This window comes from Paroedura picta, chromosome 3 (assembly GCF_049243985.1).
Source record: "Paroedura picta isolate Pp20150507F chromosome 3, Ppicta_v3.0, whole genome shotgun sequence".
Classification (NCBI taxonomy): domain Eukaryota; kingdom Metazoa; phylum Chordata; class Lepidosauria; order Squamata; family Gekkonidae; genus Paroedura; species Paroedura picta.
This window is the reverse complement of record NC_135371.1, coordinates 17,197,002-17,221,202: the sequence shown is the minus strand read 5'-3', so window position 1 is coordinate 17,221,202 and position 24,201 is coordinate 17,197,002. Positions and strand designations below refer to the sequence as shown.

The following is a 24,201-nucleotide window of genomic DNA, read 5'->3' as shown; positions in this document are numbered from 1 at the left end:
GAAGTAAATTTGTTACCCAAATGGCACTTGTAGGAGACCCTGCGCAAGGAAGCAAAGGTGTTGAAGTGGACTATACGGGGAGTGGTAGTCCATGAGTTTCGAGTGATTTGTTCCTGCAGCATTCAGCATGGCTACAAACTGAGTAGACACAATACACACATGTGAGCGATCTTATTTGGATTACACGTTGTCATGGGCAGGTCATGTTAAATTTAATGGCATTTGTATTCTGTAATGTATGTTCTGCTTTGGGCCTGCACAGACAGCATGAAACATTGCTAAGTTGTACATATTCATTAAGAGCCTCTTGTGGCGCAGAGTGGTAAGGCAGCCGTTTGAAAGCTTTGCCCATGAGGCTGGGAGTTCAATCCCAGCAGCCGGCTCAAGGTTGACTCAGCCTTCCATCCTTCCGAGGTCGGTAAAATGAGTGCCCAGCTTGCTGGGGGGTAAACGGTAATGACTGGGGAAGGCACTGGCAAACCACCCCGTATTGAGTCTGCCATGAAAACGCTAGAGGGTGTCACCCCAAGGGTCAGACATGACTCAGTGCTTGCACAGGGGATACCTTTACCTTTACATATTCATTAGGTTGCCCACACATCATTCACCTGATCAAACCAGCTTTCCTAGGGGACAAAGTGAGGACATGCTAGATGTTCACAGTCCAGAATAATCTATTAATACAAACATGTTCAGCTTTTGGATCAGACAGGCAAAACGGGCGAGGCTGCAATGGTTCAGAGAAACAAGTCATGGTGCTTCATCCCCACCCACCAGCTTCCCAGCAGGATTGATGCAGTTAGGGAAATTTTTCAACATTAATTTGGGGGGGGGGGAATGGGATGGAGAGTGGATTGGGAAGGAGACAGCCATGGGAAAGAATTGTGGGCACACCCACGATCAAAACATCTGCAAAATAATGGAGAATGATTTTTGCCTATATACAAAGAGTTATGTCAAGCAGTCAAGGGAGCTGCTAGCAATTTGCAATCAATTGTGATTCAGAGAAGGGGACAACCTTCATTGCTCAGAAGGGATGGCTGAAATTTCAGCTGCAGTAAATTCTACTGCATAGATGTGTGTAGGAACAGTTTTTTTTAACAAATGCATATACCCCCAATTTTCTTTCCCCTGGAAAAGAAGATAAAATAGGGATTGTCATTTAGTAGGAACAAATTATATAAAATTTACTAGTGACAGATTATAGAAAATGGGTTCTGTCACTTCCCAAGCCTTCTCATGCAATACAGATGGGAGAAAGTTAACTTTTTGCCTGACTTTCCCAATTAAAGGAATGAAATGTGCTCCCAATTTCAGGGAAGGGGCACTCACCCAGCCAGCATCAACTACATTTTAAAAACTGGCCATGTTCCAGAACCTCAAACATAGTTCTGATTGTCCTAGCGGTTAATAATTTCCTATAAGCCTATATCAAGTTTAATTGGGGTCATCTTTCAGGATTCGTGCCTTGTGCCTATCATTTTGTAATATCTTTTTCTTATGACGGTAAATTTTCTTAAAACAAATAAGATCTCCCCAGATAGCTGACATGTATTCCTGGGCTCCTTCCTGGAAAGAAAAGGAACTAAAACCAAGGAAAGTCTTTCACTAAGAGGACATTCAAATCGGCGTGCCTTCGTTATTCATATGAATATTCTTCTTTGTGCCCAAGAAAATCCCCATGACTTCCTCATTCTCATGTAACGACTACACATGATATTCAAGATGTGCCGGGCCAGCCAAACAATACACAGAGCGGCGTGCCGTGACTCTGAAAGAGGTCGGCCTTGGTAATGGATTCAACTTTCTGATTCACTGAGTTTATGAGTCATAAAGTTGCCCTATCTTCCTTCCTTTTCTTTTTCTCCTTCCTTGTGACTGCCGTAACACATTCAGTAATAACCTTCAAGAAATGAAAACACCTGCTGGACATTAACTCCTCCGATAGGAGTTTTTCAAACAGCATCGGAACAGCAAGTACCCAAGGAAAACAGGTAGATGGTTGGACAGAGTGAAGTTTTGATGCGTTGCCATAAACTGCTTTAAGTCCTCTAGAATTGTTGCTCCAGCGTCTTGCCTGTTGAAGAAGTTTTAAGTCTAAAGATTGATTTTAACGTGTAGGTGCATTGCTCAGTGGTTGACAGCTGGCCAGGTGAACTGCCTTCATCGGAGTGTATTGTTACGAGGAAAGTTCTCCTTAGTTTTCAGTAGGAGGAACACCTTTCCTATCCGAAAAGGCTTAAAGTATTAGCAACTGTTGAGTTTAGGAAAAAGACAAAAGGAAAATATGTGTTAGAGGCTGATTAATCTATATATGGTATGGAGAAAGTGTGTGCGGGGGAGGGAATGTTCTTCCTCTATTATCATTCCACCTAATTCTAAACCAGAGAGCTGATGTAAAAATCTACATGGTGGGGCCAGGGGAAAATGGGGGATGGGTTCTCCTAGCCTGGGGGAAAGCACTAGGTTTGCAGAAAAACCTGACATGCAAAACATACTGGGGGTTAGAGGAGGAAAAAATCTAAATCACAGAAGAAATGACTGCTTCTTTTAAAAAGTGTGCCGCTAAGATCTTGTAAAGCTACACTGTGAGAGCTCAGTGGCTGTTTGGGGGGGGGGGGGAGTCAGGCAACTTCTAACCAATGCTTCCAAGAAGTCTTGCTTGGTGTCAGCACAAGAAGCAGAGGAAAGAGGGGGATGAAAAAGGTAAAAAATAAGAGGGAGGAAATGTAAAGCTGGAGGGAGGGAGGGCAGAAAAAGTTAAAGGGGACTTAAAGATGGGGGACGGGCACAGAAAATTATGGACCAGTGAGTGAAGAGGGGCACAGGGGGGAAACAGAAAAGGGTGGGCAGGTAAATGTGGAAGAAGGAAAGGGGTGGGGGCTTCAAGGGGAGGGAAAGCTGAAGGTGGTAGGGAGCAGACAAAGATAGCTAAGTGGATGGGAGAGAAGGAAAAGAGAGGCTACAGGCACTGCCAAGGGAATATGAGAAATCTGGCAGGCCTAGCTAGAAGATACCCATGCCCTGACTGAACTAAGAAAGAAATTGAACTCTTCTACCAGGTCTCTGGTTGAGATCAGGATGACTGAGATACAACTATGGGGCTCCCTCCACCTCCCATCTTCATGCCTTTTCCCTCTCTTTCCATTCCAGTTTCCCCTTCCAAGGTGTAAGACAGAATGGCTACAGCAGGTTTCTCAACCAGGGTTTCAAGAAACCCTGGGGTTTCTTGATGGCCCTGGAAGGGTTTCGCACGGGGGTGGAAGTTAATTAATTTTTGTCTATGTTTTAAAGTTGTTAAACATCTATCTGATGATATGCCCATATATGGTCATATTGACCTGTTCCTCCCTCCCAAAATGGCCAATGATGGGCCTGGAGGGGTGGGAAGGGGAGGCATCCCAGGTGGGCATGTATACAACTACACTACCCAACCATATTCTGCACAATCATACCACTTCTGGGGATTCTCAAAGCCTGAAGAATGTTTCAGGGGTTTCTTAATGGTAAAAAATTGGGAATGGGTGATCTAGAGAGACAATGGGGACAGTGGAAATGGTGAAAATGTTACGCTTTAAATTGTTTTATTATGTCTTTAAAATGGTTTTAATGTGAATGTATGTTGTGAGCTGTCCTGAGCCCACTTGCAGGGGGGTCAGCCTAGAAATTTTAAATAAGTAAATGGAGAGGAAAAGAGGGGTGGGGGTGTAGAAATGTGATTCCCACTCCACAAGTTCAAATCCTCACTCTTCCATGAATTTGTTGAGTTACCCTGACCCAGTCATTATCTCTCAGCCTAGTCTACCTCACAGAATCTACCTCACAGAGTTGGTGTGAGTACAGAATGAAGTTGGAGGACATTATATGCATCACCCTGAGCCCCTTAGAAGAAGGGCTGGGTCAAAATATCCCAAATAATTCTGAGGAATTATCATTGGTTTGGATCCACCTCATTGATGATCATTCTTTTATGGCATTTTATGTATAGAATGCAGAATGCAGAATGCAGAATGCAGAATTAGGACAGTTTTAGGGGCCTTTGGAAACCCAGAATGGTGTGAAAAGTCAGGTTTCAAGTTCATTTCTCACAGGCATGAGGCAAAATTGAAGCACCAATATTCCATGTCATAATTTAGTTGGAGTTTGTTTTCTTCTTCTTTGCTGCATATACTTGTTAATCAAGTACAACATGCCCTGATGGAAACAAAAATGAGTTTCTTAGAATCTTAGAGGGGATTAGAGGGAGTAATGGAGAAGGAGAGGGTGGTCAAAGAGTGCAATGTATCTTCCCCATGTAAAGTTTATGTATGTCTAAATGCTACTTGCTTGGGAGGCAGATGCATCTTTTGTCCAGTGTTTGTTGGCTTCACAAAAACATCTGGTTAGCTTCTGCAGAAAATGCGACACTGAATCAAATGGGCTCCAGGAACCCTTGAACCAGCCTTGCAGGGGTCACTGAACTAAGTAATTATGGATTTATAGATCACCATACCAAAAAGAAGATTTGGGTTTTATATCCCTCTTTTCACTACCTGAAGGAATCTCCAAGGCCGTTTATGCACTGGGAACTTCATTGCCCCAGCTTCCATGCAAGAACACAAATCAGGGGTGGATGAGGTGCACCAGGCCAAATGCTCCCCCGTGTGGGTGCAGGAAGAGGTGGGGGAACCTGCCATGACTAAAACTCCAGCTTGCAGCCCAGCATCATCATCATCATCATCATCATCATTATTATTATTATTATTATTATTATTATTATTATTATTATTATTATTATTATTATTATTATTATTATTATTATTATTATTTAATTTTTAGACCGCCCTTCTCCCAATAGGTCTCAGGGCACTTTACAACATAAATAGTTAAAACACAATAAAATCCCCATAAAAACCCCAATTAAAAGTTACATATAACATATAGCGGCGGTGGTCACAATTCTGATCTTAGTTCAGCCTGGTGGAGAGAATAATGTTCAGAAGAGGGTGGCACCAATACAATAGATCTAACTATGATCTCGATGTTAGAGATCTCAATATTGGAGGGGATCCTCTGATGGATTAGTGGGAGAGCTGCCCTGGCCTCAACCATATGCCTGGCGGAAGAGCTCCGTCTTACAGGCCCTGCGGAAAGCTGGTAGATCCTGCAGGGCCCTTAGCTCTTCTGGGAACTCGTTCCACCAGGTTGGGGCCAGGACTGAAAAGGCCCTGGCCCGGGTCGAGGCCAGGCGAACATCCCGTGGGCCCGGGACAACCAGTAAATTCATACCCGCAGAGCGGAGTGCCCTGCGGGGGGCATAAGCAACCAAGCGGCATGAAACCTCCAGTGCGTAAATGGTCCATATGGCTTTCAATTGCCTTCCCTCCCTATCCCCAAAACATTGAGAACCACTGATCTTATATTTATGGCAGAACCTCCCAAAGTATGACTCTCGCTTGTAGAACAGCCCATTCAACTCCTCCCTTGATCTACTCCATGGAAACTCCTTCCCCCAAAATAGCATAGGGGGCAAAGTGTGGGCCTACAGTAGAAGGGGAGAATCAGCAGAGATTATTTCCTCCTGTTCTCAAGAAGGACGGACCTTTAGGTTTTCAGAACGGTGTGTTTGAATGCAACTCCTAATTTTTATGTACAGCCAGGATAAGCCAGCAGTCTTGGCCTATCCAGCATCTTCCCAGCAATGAAGAAGCAGGTAAGATTAGAAGCCAGCACAGGCAGTATAAGTCTTTTTGGTATTTCCTTCTTCAGAACATGGAAGGGTTCTTTTAAATCATCTCTTCCTGTAACAAACACTTGTCCCCTGCCAGTTCTGTGAGTTCATGATTTATGAAAACAACTTTTATTTTGTTTAAACAACGTCATCCTCGAGATGGTGAAAGCAGCAGTACCACCCTATGGAAGAACAGATGAAGGCTCTCCTTTGTTGAATTCTTCTGAAATGAATAACCCAAATAAAATCGCTCCCAGTTGTCTCTTGACACGACAGAAGCGACAGGAGAAGCCAGTAGAACGCACCAAACCCACTGGCACCCGCAGCAATGAATCTTGCCTGCTGTCTTTTTTTTAACAGGCGGAAAAATTCTGTTCTGAGCACGATGGCCAGAAATCAGCAGGCAGTGCTTCTCCTGAGTAATCTGAACATGGGAAGAAGATAAATGTCACAGTATTTTGATAGAATCTTAAAATCAGAAGAAGCCATACAGGCTATCTCCTCAAACCCTCTTGTCTTTCATTCCTTACCCCTCAACAGAGAGTCACCGATGACCAGTGCCGTCCTGTTCTTTCTTCATATTATTTCTTCATATTCTTCCTGCCCTTTCTTCATATTTCTATGCCCTCCTCACTCTGTCGGCTTTGAGCTTGTGGTTCTTCTGCCAGTGTTTCTTTCTCGGATGTCACTGCAAGGGCCTGAAATGAATTCTTGAGCTCTGAATGCCATTTTCCTCAATGCATCCGGGTTCATGTAGTGAATTCATTTAATTTGTTGTCCCTTTGACCTATCTGCAGAGGTCTGCAGAGGAGAGGACTGCAGAGGAGAGGACACGCAGTAATGGGTTTAAACTTCAAGTACAACGATATAGGCTAGATACCAGGGGGGGGGGGAATCACACCCGGGGCTTTCTGCACCGGGATCTTTGTAGCAAATTGGTTGCTGAATGAAAAATCGCCATTTAAAATAGTGGAATTCGTCGTTATGCATACCTGCCTTTGTAGTGGAATCCAGTTGCGTTTTGTAGCGTTTCCCACAGGCTTCCGGTCTCGGCAAAAATCGCTAGAAAGGAAGCGCTATTGCCAATTTTGTCCCGCCCCTGGCCGTCAAGCAGCCAATGGGTAGCTGTTAGCATGCTCCCAAACAGCCCCTTTCCCTTTAAGAAAGTTAAAAAAAAAAAAAACAGACCCATTGCAACGAATCTGTGTTGATTCGTTGCAACGGAGAGACCCATCCAGCTGCCTGGTGTGTTTGAGCTGTCATTTCATCGTTGCCACGCTCCCTCCGAGTGAAAAAAAAAAATCCCCCCCCCTCTCACGGGCCCGATTTTCGGCTGAATGAATGTGTAAAAAATAAAGGGAAAATACATCAGCAAACAGGCTTTTTGTTGTGCTTAGTGACTGTTGTTTGTGCTTAGTGACTCTGGGGAGGGACTGAAGCCGGGGAAGCCTCTAAATAGAAAGAGGCTCGCTGGTGCGTTTATCCCCGCTCGCTTGGAGAAAAAAAAAATGGCGATCGCTTCGCCAGAAGATCAGAGGAGAGAGCCAGGGGGAGGGACTTTATAGAAACTGCAACAATGTTGACGCACAGGTCTTTTTCGCTAGTGTTGCAGATTGGTTGCAGGAGTGTATCGGTTTCCGGAGGGTGAATCCACTTTTGGGGATTTCCCTGAAAGCGCTACAAGGAAGCGCTTTTTGCAGATCGGTTTCAGGTGTGTGGCAGATTGTCAACGACGTTGTGCATAACGGCAAATCAGTAGTGTTTTCAATTGGCAACCATTGTGCGATTTTGAAGGCGTGCGAAAAGCCCCACAGTCAGAGTAGTTCAGCAGTGGAATAGCTGCCTAAGGAGGTGGTGAGCTCCCCCTCACTGGCAGTCTTCAAGCAAAGGTTGGATACACACTTTTCTTGGATGCTTTAGGATGCTTTGGGCTGATCCTGCGTTGAGCAGGGGGTTGGACTAGATGGCCTGTGTGGCCCCTTCCAACTCTATGATTCTATCTCTATATTCCTACGCAGGGGCTCCTGTTAATGAAATCCTCCCCTTCCTCGATCTCATGAACTATAAGTTGTTCCCTTCAGATTCCAAACTTCGTCTTTTATGATCCCTATCAGTTTACACGTTTGCCAATTGGGTCTTAAGCATTCATTGTTACCTTCCAGGTAGATTTCTTCACCCTAGAATTTCCTTTGTGTGTCAGTGTAACCTGGAACTTACAGGCCTATCTTAAAATCTACTGAAGCCCAAAGCGATAACACATTTACGAATGTAAAAATGTTTACGTTTCTTGTAAGGGCCTCAAAGCCCAATCTCCAGGCTAAGAGCCAGAGGCTAAGGGCCATTTCGCACGGGGATCTTTGTTGCAAATTGTTTGCGGAATGAAAAATCGCCATTTAAAATAGTGGAATTCGTCGTTTTGCACACCTGGCTTTGTAGTGGAATCAGTTGCGTTTTTTAGCGTTTCCCACAGGCTTCCGGTCTCGGCAGAAATCGCTAGAAAGGAAGCGCTATTGCCAAGCTCGTCCCGCCCCTGGCCGTCAAGCAGCCAATGGGCAGCCGTTAGCATGCTCCCAAACAGCCGCTTTCCCTTTAAGAAAGGTTTTTAAAAAAAAAAACAGACCCATAGCAACGAATCTGTGTAGATTCGTTGCTACGGAGAGACCCATCCAGCTGCCTAATGTGAGCTGTCGTTTGATTGTATGATCGTTTGCACGCTGCCTCGAGTGATAAAAAAAAATCCCCCCCCCCTTCTCACGGGCTCGATTTTCGGCTGAATTTATGTGTAAAAAATAAAGGGACTTTATTTCAGCAAACGGGCTTTTAAGTGGTTTGTGCTTAGTGACTAAAGGTGAAGGACTGAAGCCAGGGAAGCCTCTAAACAGAAAGAGGCTCGCCGGTGCGTTTATCCCCGCTCGCTCCGAGAAAAAAAAATGGCGATCGCTTCGCCGGAAGTTTGGAGGAGAGAGCCAGGGGGAGGGACTTTGAAGAACCAGCAACAATGGTAACGCACAGGTCTTTAGCGCTAGTGTTGCAGATTGGTTGCAGGAGTGTATCGCTATCCGGAGGGTGAATCCACTTTTCTGGATTCCCCTGAAAGCGCTAAAACGAAGCGCTTATTGCTGATCGGTTTCAGGAGTGTTGCAGATTGTCTACGACGTCGTGGGTAATGCCAAATTAGTAGCGTTTTCAATTAGCAACCATTGTGCTATTTTTAAGCCGTGGGAAATGGCCCTAAGAGTCTTTTGGCTCTCACTCTTTGACTCCCACCTTTTATGACAAACCTTAGAGCCAAGATGTCAGACATAAGGGCCAGGGGCCAGAACTGGCCCATTCGGGACTCTTTTCCAGCCTGCAAGCATCCCTCAGTAATCCACACTGTATGCACAGAGGAAGGCAAAAAATCTCCAAGATATCTGGGCAAATTTGGCCTGGAGAACACATCCTTCTTGTCACAAAGTTTCATGATATTGCAGCTGGCTTATGGTAAAAAGTACTTGGTGTTATGCATGTGAGCTCAATAATGCTAACATTGAACACTATGCACATAAGGGATCGTAAGTTAACCAATTGCAGATTCTTGTTCTGAGGATTCATGGACCAATGACTGTCCCATGATAAGGACCAACCAGGTTCTTTGGTGGGCCTGCTAAACTGAGTATAAGTTTGATGTATTTCATTGTTTACTGTTCCGTGTTTCTGGTTGGAAGTGGACTTAATAAAGAGCTGGCTGTTTTCGGAGAGTTGTGACTGTGTCTACCGAACCCGCAGACTTAATAGTTGGATCACTTTTAAGCATGTCAGGCCTAAGCATGTCAGAGTTTGGAAGCTAAACAGAGACAGCCACAGTGAGTACCTGGATGGGAGACCACCAATGAAGGTCAGCTTTGCAGGGGAAGGCGATAGCAAACCACTTCTTTTCACCTTTGAAAACCTCATGAGGAATCACCATAACTTGCCTGCAGCTTGATGGCTCTAACTTATCTCTGTTCCATGATTTTTACTTTTAGCACTCTCCTACGTAATGTTAAATATTAATCACGGTTAAACATTCACAGCCGGGCTGGTATCCTGGTATAGCTAAACCTGGGCTGGATTCTAGGGTGTGCAAGCAGTTGATTGTGGCACGGCTTTACCACTTGCTGTTAACCCAAGACTGTCCTTAGGTCTGTCCTTAGGTTTGTTGCTAGAAACCCACAGTGGTCTGTCCTTCTTGCCACCATATTGACAGTCTCGGTACCTTGTTCATCCCTCTGTCCTTCCCACCTGCCTCAGGAGAGTAAATAACACCGGCCTTCTTTAAAGGGCCCAGTAAGGATTACACACACCAAAGGTTAGTTGAACACGTTTAAGTTAAATATCACCGTTATCTACTTCCTTACATTCCGGACTCCTTATTTAGACAGCAAGCCTCTTTGCCCTAATTCTTTGAGCCACTGTTTGTTTAAGGTAACCAGGAATTCGTCATAAAGTAGCCGGACATCCTGCCTCACAGAATGGTGCTATTCAGCAGACTCCTTTAAGGTCTTTGACCTCTTTGGGAGAGAAGGAAGGAGCATTCAGTATTGCAAAGCTTTTTAAAACAGGACAGAAATGTTCCCTGCTTCACCTGGGGATCAAGTACTTGGTCAAGGTTGAATTCCCATCCTATCTTTATATGCTGACAATGCCTAAATTAAGATAGTCGTATATGCTGGCACGCTGTAACCTGTAGCTATGTCAGCTCCAGGTTGGGAATTCCTGAATGTCCTGAAGGGGACAGGGTTTGAGGAGGGGAGGGACTTTGGTGAGGTATAGCACCATAGAGTCCACCTTCCAGAGTGGCTATTTTCTCCAGGTGAACTGATTTTTTTATCAATTGTAATGGAAGGAGGCTCTTGTGGCGCAGAGTGTTAAGGCAGCCGTCTGAAAGCTTTGCCCATGAGGCTGGGAGTTCAATCCCATCAGCCGGCTCAAGGTTGACTCAGCCTTCCATCCTTCTGAGGTCAGTAAAATGAGTACCCAGCTTGCTGGGGGGTAAACGGTAATGACTGGGGAAGGCACTGGCAAACCACCCCGTATTGAGTCTGCCATGAAAAGGCTAGAGGGCGTCACCCCAAAGGTCAGACATGACCCGGTGCTTGCACAGAGGATACCTTTACCTTTAATGGAAGGAGACCTCCAGCAGGCACGTGGAGGTTAGTAACCATAGCTATCCACAGCACAGCTGAAGGGGTGTTTTGCTGAGATTCCTTCAGAACAACATTCTTGTGATTTCTCCTTGTCCATCGTTGATCCATTAATGCATGTTCCTTTTTATCGTTCCAAACACACTGCTCCCTCCCTGTGCAGGCCTGTAGAAAGCCTGTCAGGACATACCTTGTAGCTGCCCCCTGGAGGATTGGCAGCTGTTGGATGTGGGGGGCCAGGATGGGGCAGTTATATAGTGGGTCATCCTGTTGTTGTGTTTTTTACCGCCATCTTGGGGTCTGTATGGGAATTTTTCTGTTTTATGGGATTTTAGATCTATGTAAACCGCCAGGAGCCAGTTGATTCTGGGAGTGGCGGTCTAAACATTTGAAAAATAAATAAATAAACAACAAAAGAGGGAACAAAACTACCCAGCCTGTATACACAAGTCAGGAAACTTGGAGGGTGAGCAGCAGAAGAATATGCTAAGTATGAAAATACAAACATTTATTATCATTCATGTGCACATTTAAAATTTTAAAAGCATCAACATTAGTCTCACACTGTTGCACAAATCCAGAACATATTCACAAATGGATAAATGACCTGATTAAAAAAAAAAACATTTAAGCTTCTCTTGGGATCTTCCTCGGTGGTCTGATATTTAAATACACGTGTAATGGAATAATGGGGACTATAATGTGGTAAAATATATATATAAAGAGGCTCCCAGCTTATAAAATGTGTTCAAATATCTCTCTTAGACAACCCCCCCTCCCGTTAAAATATTTATTCTCCAAAATTCCACCCCTCACTATAGCCCTCTCTCAGCATGCGTACATTATCATGTGTCTCATAGAATGATTTTTTAAAATTTTAAATGTGCACATGAATGATAATAAATAGCTGTATTTTAATATTTAGCATATTCTTCTGCTGCTCAACCTCTAAGGTTCCAAACACACGGTTATCTGGGAGAAATTGTCAAACTGTTTAGCCACTTCGGATACCACCAAATTAAGATTGATTCAGAGGGGCTTTTCTAAAGCCTTTAGAAAAGTCCCTCAGAAACCATCTTAATGTCTGGCTAAACTCTACTTAGCTGTTGTATTTAATTCTGAAATACATTTTTTCCCCTTGGTGTATGGCTTATGGGCTGTTAAGCCTGAATAAAATGAAAGAGAGAGGATGGTGCTGTTAAGCATTAATATCTCCATGAAGATAGATTCAAAGGGGTGGTCGTGGTGGTCTGAAGCAGTAGCAAAAACAAATCTTCATTGAACACAATTCTCTTTTTGCAAGACGCTAAGCGAGAACTGCAGTAAGATCCAGCATGGCTTTTTCATTTCTGTTTAGTGATAAGGTTTAGAGAGTCAAAAGACTTATTTAATGCCCTCCGTTAGAGGCCAATTTGAAAGTATGATCTGATTGCATTTCCGGCAGGTGTTGTGTGTGTGAGCGCACACACTAAAACAGTGGTCCCCAACCTTCATCTGGTCGGGGACCGCCTCCAGGGGTGGGGGAGAGCCAGCGGCCCGTCTGCCGCAGTTGCTCAAAAATGCGCACGCGCGGAACTGCCGCGCATGCGCGTTTTGGGCACCAGGTGGCGCAAACACGCATGCGCGGCAGTTCCGCGCGTGTGCGTTAGCGTTGCTCTTCCCCCCCCTCTTCCCCCCCTCTCGCTGCAGGGGGGGGAGGCAGGCACGGCCGCTGGCGGCCCGGTACGATGGCCTTTGCGGTCCGATACCGGGCCGCGGACCAGGGGTTGGGGACCCCTGCACTAAAAGACACCTTGAGCTGCCTTGTGTAAGCAGGTGTGCAAGATGGGGTCCCATGAAGCTGGCTGTATGCCATCATTCCCTTGCACTTCCACTTGCACAAGAGCTCTTACACGAGCAGAAATTTTCCAAGGGATCCAACCTCGGTTTCCTGCATCCAGCAAATTTCATTTATCAAGAGCACTCAAGAGAGAATGCAAACCTTTCACATAGGTGTTCAATGGGACAGATTAGCCAAGCAAATAAAAGAGACTTTTCAGAGCACTCCATCCAGGCTAAGTACCCTATCCCCTTGCTTTCACGTGGACAAATAGGGTGGGGAGGATGTTGTGATCACTTCCTCCCCCCCATATTAACATTCATACAGCAGTACAGGATGGAGCTGCAGGGTGTGCTCCAATGATCTAAGAACTGATTATCAAGGCTGAGGGTGGCCATTACTCCATCCTGATAGACCCAGGATAAAAAAGGGTCTGGTGTTTTTTTTATTATTATTATTATTATTGGCATGCCTAATAGCGCTGATGGAATCTGCTCTGAAACTTACGTCATGCTTTTGTGACCCCAGCATCAGCTGGTCATCCAACTTCTTTCCTCCCAGTTAGCTTCCCTTATTCACAAGGTTCTGAGAGCAACCAGAACTGAAGATCTCTAAATGCACTTTTAGGGAGGGAAGCTAGCAAGGGGTAGCCCGATCTTGATTTCAGCAAATCTCTGTGCTTAGAAGGGAGACCACCAAGGAAGCCTCTGCAGGGGAAGGCGCTGGCTAACCTCTGCTTCTCACTCATCTTGAAAGCCCCTTGCAAGGGGGGGAGGGTATCACCATAAGTGGGCTGTGATTTGATGGCACTTTGCACACGCAGACGCACAAATATGCACTTTTGCCCTTGGTGTGGTCGCTTGTTCACGCTTCCATAAGTTGTTCAGGTTTACTGCACTTCAAAAAAATATCTGCAGAACTTGTTCGAGCAGGCCTGATGAAAGAAACACAGGCAGACAGAATATTGTCTCTTGCCCACATGACCAGTTTAGATCGCCGTCCTTTGGATTAATAGGAGAAAAACCCACCCTGTTACAGCTAGCATTGGGAAATCTGAGCACAGGGTAATTTTTATGCTTACGTTTGTCAGCAGATGGCTCTTTCTGAAGTGAGAAGCAGCCCCTGCATTTTTGCCTCTGTTCAGAGCAGAACAGCTATAATCATTCTCAAACAAATGTGTATTTCCCTTTTCAAGAGAAAGTCGTGACCCTTTCAATAAAAGCGTTGTATTTTGCCTGAAGACACGGCCGATTAATTTTGTTTCCAGATGTTTATAATTGGAATGTGATTAATTGCTTAGATTTCTGTACATGTTTGTTCGTATTGTTTTGTTTATTTTAATGAGCTGATTCCTGTTTTCATCAGACATTCCCCAATGGTCTGGAGGGGTTGGCATGAGAAAACCACCATGAGACAGGAAGCCGGGGCCAGACATGCATGGCCTAGTCTGCACACAAAGGATAATGCGCTTTCAATGTGCTTTGGCAGCTGGATTTTCCAGTGCAGGACAGGAAAATCTACTTCTAAAGTGCATTGAAAGTGCATTATCTATTGTGTGCAGACTAGGCCATGTTGTACATGTCTGCATATGGAATGCATACATTTGAACAGGACCCATAGGGGACTGAGACTCGAGCTGCAATCTGATTGCCATGATTTGTGTCATTTCAGAAATAAAAGAGACATGAGATTGCATGTATGGAATGGGAGCACATAAGGACCTGTGTCCATTTGCACTGAACTTGGTAAACTAAATGTCAAGGAGATGGATAGGATAGGACCATTCTCCTTGGCATCTCACTTACGTGTGCAAGGAGTTGTTTTACGTTCAACCACATGAGCCGTGTCTTGCAACTCAAAACTGTTTGGCTACCTCTGTGAGAAAACGGCAGGTGGAATCTACAGCAATATGCCCTGCTAAAGTCACTTCACTCCCGAAACCTTGCCCTCCCAATTCTCCAGGAATTTCCCAATCTGGAGCAGGCAACACTAAAGGAGGCAGATATCTGTCGTTGGGGGCTCTCCTGGGCCCATCTGAAGGCTGGCAACTCTAGAAGAAGAGAAGGAAGCAGGAAAAAGGGGTCTTCATTGGGGACGGTGAATTGCCTCCCACAAGTCCTTGCAGATTCCCACTTGGAATGCTACGGATTCTACTCTCTGAAGCTGTCATTTTCTCCAACACAGTTCCTGAGGGGTAGCTCTGCTGGCCTGCAGTAGAAGGGCTAGAGGCAACTCCAGTAGCACCTTAAAGACCAATGAGAACTTAAAGACCAGTGGAATATGAGCTCTCTACATTCATAGTTCCCTTCAGCAGAGAAGCCCAATCCTCCAGGCAGGCAGCAAGGAATGAATGCCAGGATTCTTTCCATCTCTCGCAAGGTGAAAAAGCTATCAGAGAGAAACGTCAAAGTCAAAAGCCACCAGATTGCCATGAACACGTCACAAGAGGGAACCCGCCTTTATTTCCTGCCTCGCTTTCAGTCTGCCGCATTAGCAAGATGCCTGAGTCATACATTACTACGAGACCAAGAACAGGACCAAGAATATCTCAGAGGCACTAGGACCTGCATGCTGCCTGGGAAATGTCCGGGAGCCCAGCTGTACTTTTCCATCCGGTACGACAGGGAGGGATCTGATAGGCTAGGAAGGAAGAATATGGGAAGAAGCCTGGGGGAGATTTTCAGAGACTGGGAGCTTTATCCCTGCAGGGGAAGGAAAAAAAGCTGGGAAGACTTGGATGAAAAAAGATCAGAAAAGGCTGTGAAAGAAAGAACCTTAAACATGACCTGAAACAAAGATTGTTCTGTTTGCCTGCCTCTTAATCCAGCGTTTTAGAAGTCAAAGAGGGAACATTTATATCAGGATCATATTACAGCAATTATATTACCACCTATGTTTACTGTATGGTCTTATCCCTTGTAACCTGCTTTCCATTGTTTACAGTATACCTTTGCCTTTGTTTGCTGTTTGCATTGCTCTCTAATTCTCTAGTCCTGGCCCTGTGGCCTTGTCCACTGGCTGCCTTATACTGTCTGGTTAATTTACATTTGCTTTATATCCTGCAATCCACCTCAAGCGTCAGTCCAAAAGTCGGACTACAAAGAAAGGGGAGAACTTAGTGAATGAACGTCAATCCCTGGGGTGGGAGAATGCATTGTTCACGTCAGGTTCTTGTGCTTTGTGGCTGTTAGACAATAGCTGATCGACCACAGGCTCTTCTTTTTGTCGTCCATGATGGTGTATGTAAGTAAAGCTTATGATTTTCCTTACCTGAAAATGGTCTCATGATGCAAACCTGAGCTTAGCTATATGTGCTGTTGCAAAATGGGTCCCGGAAGCTGGTCTGTGTTCTAAAATGGCTGCCAGGTGGTGGAAAGGCTACAATGGCCTACACTTCCCAGGGAACCTGAGGAAGGGAGACGCTCACATGCCCCAATGGGGATGGAGGAGTCACGTTCCACCAGGGGAAGGAGCTCAGGGTGATACAGCGGCCGGCCCTCCTGGGAGGGGGAGAGTCTCTTCTGAAACATCCACAGAGGAAGGCTGGGAGCTCCCTTCTCCAGAGAAGGCCCTGGTTGTCCTAGGTCAGTCTTTCTCAGCTTATGTACTATTGAGGAACCCATAAAACATCCTTCAGGGCAGGGGCAGTCCACCTGTAGTCCTCCAGATGTCCATGGACTACAATTCCCACAAGCCCCTGCCAGCGTTTGCTGGCAGGGGCTCGTGGGAATTGTAGTCCATGGACATCTGGAGGACCACAGGTTGACTACCCCTGCTTCAGGGTCTGAGAAACCCCAGAACTGGTGCAATTGTGCAGGATATGGTTGGGAAGCATACCTGTGTACATCGTAGAATCGTAGAGTTGGAAGGGACCTCCAGGGTCATCTAGTCCAACCTCTTGGAGAATGCAGGAACTCACAACTACCAGCCTACCCACAGTGACCCCAATTTCATGCCTAAATGCTCCCCCCCCCCCATACCAAAAAGCTCCAGAATCCAGCCTGGCCTGGGGAAAAGTGCAGGAAGAAGGTTTAGAGGCAGGGTTGTGAGGGTCCAAGTGAACCTCTCCCCCCTTCAATAAGGGAGTGTAGGGGGAGAGGTATTTTTTCACCTTATTCTTTTATGCCCTGTATGTACCTTATCTCATGTGGTGTGCTGGTTGGATTGTTAATTTACTAATCTAAGGTGTAAATAGTTAAATAATCTTGAGTCTTTTTCATATAAAAAGGGACTGGTGCTCTGGACCACGTATTCTCCCCCACTCGGGAAGTGCTAGCATGTTGGTAGGGTCCAGGGGGAGGAAAACAAGGCAAAAATTGGGTGGTTGCCAACTCTCCAGGCAGGACCCGAAGTTTCAGTGTTTTGCCCCCAAGCACTAGGAACCTAGCCAAGGGGTCGCACTGCCGCCCCCCACCCCCATTCCACCACACATGTCAAGACAAAAGAGATGGCTGGGAGACATGAGGATGGACCTGAATTGCCATTATCATTGAAATGTTCAAGGTTTCCATACAACCATATGGCTTGGGATTTTTATATCTAATTCAAAGAAGAATCTTGTACAAGGCAGAGAGAGAGAGAGAGAGAGAGAGACTATGTATAGAAAACTAGACGAGCACGTTTATAATTCTTCATCTGTTGTTGGCAGGAATGCAGAATCCTATTTGTATTGGGGTACAATACAGTCAAGTAACTTGGCACTAGCTAAGTACACTACACTAAGTACACTGCATGGGACGGAATGAGACAACTGGGGGCTTGTTTGATCAAGACAAAGGGAATGTTCAGCATGGAGGGACAGGATTGTTGTCTTTAAGTAGTTGAAAAGTTATCACATGGAGGAGGGCAGGGAATGGTTCCTGTTGGCAGCAGAGGAGAGGACCCTCAGTAATGGGTTTAAATTATGTGTAAAAAAATATTGGCTAGATATGGTGGGGGGGATTCCACAGTCTGGCCGAATGGATTTTTGGGGAAGGCAATATGCAGCCCTCCTTCCAAACCAACCCTTTTCTGTAGGAGAAGTGGAATAAATGCTTAGAATAAAGAAATAAGTGTTTGGCATAGTATGGAGATAAGTTGCAATTCCAGGAGATCTCCAGCTCCCACCTGTAGGCTGGCAACCATGGGACCACTGGGCGTCTATTTTATTCTAGTTCTAATGTGTCTTTGAACAATGGATGGGAACCGTGACCATCATTCGCAAGCAGCACCCGTAACACTTTGCTAGAGAGATCAGTCTAAAAGTCTGGCCAGCAAAAAGAGATGAAAGCCACCACCTTTCCTCCCTTGCCTGCTCCCTTCTCTGCCCATACAGTGAATGCCTTCGGCTCTCCTTTGCTTTCACCTGACATCTTCTGCCTTCTTGTTTTCATCAGGTCATCTAATTGCCTTTGAGAAGACCCCAGCCTTTTGGCCTCCACTCTCAAGCCAAAGAATGCGAATGTCAGGTAAGGCCATCCAGCCCCCCCCCCCCTTTTCAGGGACTTAAAAAAATCACATCCTCCTGACAGATGCTCATCCCGTCTCCTCCTAAAAACTTCCAACAAAGGAGACTCCACCACCCTCTGAGGCAGCGTATGCCATCCACGAACAGCCCTCACCATCAGAATGGAAGCTCCTTTCCTGTAATTTGAATCCAGGAACAGAGGTCTAACAGAGAAATCCATATTAAAATCAGAGTCCAGTAGCACCTTTAAGACCCACAAAGATTTATTCAGGGCGTGAGCTTTTGAGTGCAAGCACTCTTCCTCAGTACTTGAAAGCTCACGCCTTGAATAAATCTTTGTTGGTCTTAAAGGTGCTACTGGACTTTGATTTTATTGTGCTAGGTGTAAACTGCACGGAGCTTTTATTCCAATCCCCTCCAAGAAAAGAAAGAGGCTCCCTGCTTGGCTCCCCTCCCCTCCCTTCAAGAAAAGAAAGAAAGGGGCTTGGTTCCCCCCCCCCCCTTCTGAACTACCCTAATCACGTGCAGAACACTTTCCTGTTTCAATGGGGGGGGGGGAAGAAGTTCCGAGTTCAAAGCGATCTGAATCCAACAGGATTGACAATGGAATAAACAAAGTAAGTGCAGAATCTGCCCTACTTCAGACCCACACGGCTACCCACTTGAATCTATGCCTAGAGAAATCCATGGGATTCAACTGGATGTCCTTGACTTTTTGCTGCCCATTCTGACTTCCTCTGCCCACTCGGCTTTCTGGATGGCTTCCCCATTGTAGCCCAAGGGCTCATGGGAATTGTAGTCCGTGGACATCTAGAGAGCCACAGTTTGGCAACCCCTGACTTATTTCTAAGGTATTTCTGTCTCACTGGCTTTTGCCCATCTCCATTTTCTTTGTGTTTCAGGCGTGCTGCGAGGCTTGGCTGTGGTCTTCACTTTAGTCACCACCTGGCTCTTCGCCACCACCTATTTCCACCGTGTAAGCGTGAAATCGGTCAGCTTGAGGAGCTGGTTGGGTAAGTTGTGCTTGTGCTTTTCTTTCCTCCCCGATCTCCAACCCAGTTCATTGGCCTGCAAGGTGTCCCTAGCTGAACCACTGATCACACAGCTAGAGGAAAGGGACCGATATTGGGTTCCTTCACACAGGTGGTATCTGGGTTCCCACTTTATATTTCAGTCAGCTGCAGGTTCTTCTGAATTCCCCTCAGCACACAGTATGAAATTCAGATTGGCACTCAGAAGACTAAGGAGAAGAGAGCCAGTTTGGTGTAGTGGTTAGGAGTGCGGACTTCTAATCTGTCAAGCCGGGTTCGATTCTGCACTCCCCCACATGCAGCCAGCTGGGTGACCTTGGGCTCACCACACCACTGATCAAACTGTTCTGACCAGGCAGTGAAATCAGGGCTCTCTGAGCCTCACCCACCCCATAGGGTGTCTGTTATGGGGAGAGGGAAGAGAAGGCGACTGTAAGCCGCTTTGAGCCTCCTTCGGGTAGAGAAAAGCGGCATATAAGAACCAACTCTTCTTCTTCAGTAATCTCAGGGCTCTCTCAGCCCCACCTCCTTCACAGGGTGTCTGTTGTGGGGAGAGGAAAGTGAAGGCGACTGTAAGCCGCTTTGAGCCTCCTTCGGGTAGAGAAAAGCGGCATATAAGAACCAACTCTTCTTCTTCAGTAATCTCAGGGCTCTCTCAGCCCCACCTCCTTCACAGGGTGTCTGTTGTGGGGAGAGGAAAGTGAAGGCGACTGTAAGCCGCTTTGAGCCTCCTTCGGGTAGAGAAAAGCGGCATATAAGAACCAACTCTTCTTCTTCAGTAATCTCAGGGCTCTCTCAGCCCCACCTCCCTCACAGGGTGTCTGTTGTGGGGAGAGGAAAGTGAAGGCGACTGTAAGCCGCTTTGAGCCTCCTTTGGGTAGAGAAAAGCAGCATATAAGAACCAACTCTTCTTCTTCTTCCACTTTCCCCCTTCAGCCCACACGCATCTCTCTCGCAGCCCAATTCAGGCACTGTTGACAGGGGAATTAAAGAGAACCTGCAATTCGTGTCTCACTGAAAGACAAAGTAAGGAAGCTGGACACAAACTGTGTTGATTATAATGTGTGGATCAGCTTCCCATGTTCTCAGTCTAGAACTGAACTAGAAATATGGCAAGGATGATCACAGAAGGCCTAGAGCTGCCAGATCACAGCCATGTTGGACCTGGGGATCTACTCATTTTACAGGTCATCTCCAGGCAACAGAGATCAGTTCCCCTGGAGAAAATGGCTGCTTTGGAGGGTGGACTCCATAACATTATACTCCACCAAAGTCCTTTCCTGCTGGAGATCCTGCCCACTTCCGGCTCCATCCTCAAAATCTCCAGGCATCGCCCAACCCAGAGCTGGTAATCCTAAGCCCAGAAGACCTCAGCCTCCTTCATAACAAGGACAGGATTCAGCCAAACCTGTTTCTCAGCGTCTCCTCAACCACTAATGTGGGGCAAAATTAAAGTCCTTCTTGCCATAGGAAAAGCCAAGATGCCTCTTTCCCTACATGTGAAGGATGTTGAAGAAGCACAGAATGCCATCTCAACCACAGAACACCATCTGTGCTCATACACAAAAAATACTCCAGAGATCTTCCACAACATCAGTGCGGAAATAATGACTTCACCTTCATGGCCTCAACAAGACACCTGTAAAAACGAGAGGGGCTGTAGGGGTCAAAGGGCAGGCCTCCTGTAGCTGCCTGCATCATCTTTTTCAGGAGACTCTCAGTTCTTTGAAAAATGACGTCATCCACTGGGAAACTCTCCCACATTCTCCTTGCTGAAATGAGCAGGAGCAGAAGTATCTTTCGTTTCTTCCACTTATCCCAGTGGATCTCACAGGAGAATCACCTAGAAGTCTGTATGTTAAGACTTATTCTTAAAACAAGGCAATCAGCCCTAGAGGCCAAGAAACTTGGCTTATTCACAAATTGGGTATGCAAATGATACCAATCTAAATTTTTATTCCTGTTTTAATTATGGTATTCTTACACGCAATGTTAGCCACCCTGAGCTAACTCACTGGGAGGGCAGGTTAAAAATCAAAAAAATAAATAGCTGGGTAGGTTAGCCTTAGATTATGGTGGTAACACTCTTTATTCCACACTATTCTCTGGCCTGCTTGAATGTTATTGTTGTTGTTATTTGCGAAGTCATGTCCGACCCATCGCGACCCCATGGACAATGATCCTCCAGGCCTTCCTGTCCTCTACCATTCCCCAGAGTCCATTTAAGTTCGCAGCGACTGCTTCAGTGACTCCATCCAGCCACCTCATTCTCTGTCGTCCCCTTCTTCTTTTGCCCTCGATCTCTCCCAGCATTAGGCTCTTCTCCAGGGAGTCCTTCCTTCTCATGAGGTGGCCAAAGTATTTGAGTTTCATCTTCAGGATCTGGCCTTCTAAGGAGCAGTCCGGGCTGATCTCCTCTAGGACTGACCGGTTTGTTCGCCTTGCAGTCCAAGGGAGTTCGGCAAGGCTGTATACTGTCGCCTTGCCTATTTAACTTGTATTTAACTTGAACATCATAAGCCTTCACAATACTGTTAATGCCAGATACTCCATGCTAGGGTAGTATTCTTTTTTCTATTTCATTATCCTTGTCATTAAAACTTAATTATTCTGTTCCATCTTCATTTGGGTCAGTTTCAATTTCAATATTTTCCAGCTGCAAGTTCTCTTTTGTCATTGAGTTGGGATCCAGTTCTCAGAGATCTTTCTTTCTTTCAGATCGTTATCTTTATTACGGTCATAGACCAACAGAGTGGAAATTAACAATCGATCAGTTACAAAACATAGTACCGCTAAAAACCTGGATTTGCTAATAGTATAAAATAACATAAAATAGCTTAGACCATAAAACTGCTAAGGTGTAAATTAGATTATACATATAGGAAATACAGATAGGGAATTATTCAGATCACAGCTCTCTGAATCAGTTAGGTGTTAGTTATCTTCCCCCAAATTTCCGTGGCTGCAGCACAGAACCTGGCAACATAGCATAATTTATGTCTGTGAGCATTAAGGAGGTATAAAATTGGCCTGATTGCCCTGGGACAATATATAACAATGTATGGAACGTATATCCGCAGGGTTTCTGCCCCTCGTCTAAGGGGAACCTCCTGCCAAAGTACAGGCCAACGTTAACAATCGTCTGTGTTTTATAGGCTAACACAATGCTCACTTGTGGAGAGAAGGCATAGGGAAGCATTTTTCTAAAGCATCTTGGATGCTTTAGGATGCTTAGGGCTGATCCTGCGTTGAGCAGGGGGTTGGACTAGATGGCCTGTATGGCCCCTTCCAACTCTATGATTCTATGATTTGGTAAACTACAAAAAGTAGATCGCATTGCGGAGCCGACTCAAGTAATAAAATCCAGTGAATTCAAGCAAGGATCATGTTCAGCAAGCTGGCCCCCAGGGCCTTCTCTATTGTAAACAACGAAAGAAAACAAAGTTTGAGTTCTGTGGCACCTGTAAGACCCACAGTTTTACTCATGGTACTAGCTTTCGTGTGTGCGCACCCTTCTTCAGATAGGGTTGGGTGAGGACACGCTTTCAAACGCTGCCCACCAATGGCAAACAGGACTGTCTTGCTAACATTGAAGCAAAGCCACCAATGGGATTGGTCTAAACACATTGGACCTATTGATGCAGTCCTTGCGTAACTATGGCAGATATCCCCATCGGTTACATCTCTTCTGAGTTATACTCCTCATGCTTCCCTCTCACGCCGGCCTCCCTCAACATTTAAGCCAAGGGCCGAAATACTCAAGATTCCCAGAGGTTATTGATTTCAGATTAGTTATATGAATGATTGGTGGTGGATTTTCTTGAATGCCTTCCTTCACCTTACTTTTGTTACCTTGTTGCCCACACAGGGTCCAGTGATATGCCATCTAGTGAGTATCCTGAATTTATCTTACAATATTATTGCACGCCCCACTTCACCGACTGCTGAAAAGCTCCAAGGCATGGGGTGATTCCCACTGGAGGAGACAGCTCTGGAGACCTGCGGGGGTCTGGATGCATTTGCTTTATTTACACATATGCAAGTGGAGCGCAGGCGAAAGTTGGGACGCATTTCCTTCTGGCAAGGGTGCTGATGTCATTCCCGGCAGCCTGTTGCCACAGCAACACACGGTAGACCAATCCTCACCACGGGAACAAATCTCTTCCAAAGTCAGAACGGCCCGCTGGGCGTGCAGCTTACTGCACTGTTTTTAAAGAGAGCTGGGGCAGCCGAAGGGTAAGGAGGATTATCTCGACTGGCTCCCAGCTGGGGCGCATGAGCCTCCTTCCGTTGCACACACCGACGAAACAAACCCTTCCCATCCCGGGGTCTCCTACAGTTCCATGGAACTTTTGTTCTCCTTTGCTGGCAAGGCTTCTGCTTGGCGTAGCAGTTATGAGTGGCCGCCTCTAACCTGGAGAACCGGCTTTGATTTCTCCCCTCCTTCACACGCAGCCAGCTGGGTGACCTTGGGTCACAGTTCTCTCAGAGCTCTCTCAGCCTCACCTCACAGGGTGTCTGTTGTGGGGAGATGAAGGGAAGGCGATTGGAAGTCGCTTTGAGACTCCTTCGGGTACTAAAAAGTAGGATATTAAAAAAAGCTCTTCTTCTCTCCCTTCAGTGCTGTACACTGTATTGAGGTTTGCTGATTTGTTTTAAAGAGGCAAACTATAGGAAGATAATTCTGCTTTCCCTTTCCCCCCAATACACAGAGACATGTGGGACTAGACACTGTTTTACTCCTGTGGCGCTCCTCATAAAGTTCAATATCTGTGTATTATAGGATTGCCACTACTGAGTTGTGAAATTCCAAGAGATTTTGAGTGCAGAGTCTTGTGGGGGCAGGGTTTGGGGAGGGGACTTCTGTGTGGCATATAAATTGAAAAATAAATAAATAAAATAAATAATGCTGCCCAGTCCCCATTCCAAAGCAGTTCTCCAGGGGAACTGATCTCAGTTGCCTGAAGATAGATATAATTCCAGGAGAAGCCCAGCCACCACCTGGAGAATCAATCCTGGATAAGTTCACC

At 45.8% G+C, this 24,201-nt stretch overlaps 1 protein-coding gene across 6 annotated transcripts in view; it reads left to right on the top strand.

Moving 5' to 3' along the window:
* Positions 1-1,747: 1,747 nt before the first annotated feature.
* The window catches only part of FAM3D (FAM3 metabolism regulating signaling molecule D), a 31,124-nt gene continuing 8,670 nt past the window's right edge, over positions 1,748-24,201 (top strand). The window contains exons 1-4 of one of the 6 annotated variants that reach the window (XM_077324972.1): positions 1,748-1,994; positions 18,070-18,141; positions 19,043-19,153; positions 23,040-23,060. In XM_077324972.1, the coding sequence (XP_077181087.1) occupies positions 18,129-18,141; positions 19,043-19,153; positions 23,040-23,060 (145 nt within the window). In that variant the 5' untranslated portion in view covers positions 1,748-1,994; positions 18,070-18,128. Of the gene's footprint in view, positions 1,995-2,623; positions 2,707-14,812; positions 15,310-15,909; positions 15,938-16,106; positions 16,279-18,069; positions 18,142-19,042; positions 19,154-23,039; positions 23,061-24,201 lie in introns of those variants that run through there. The other 5 variants (XM_077324971.1, XM_077324973.1, XM_077324974.1 and 2 more) reach the window with 5 other exon arrangements.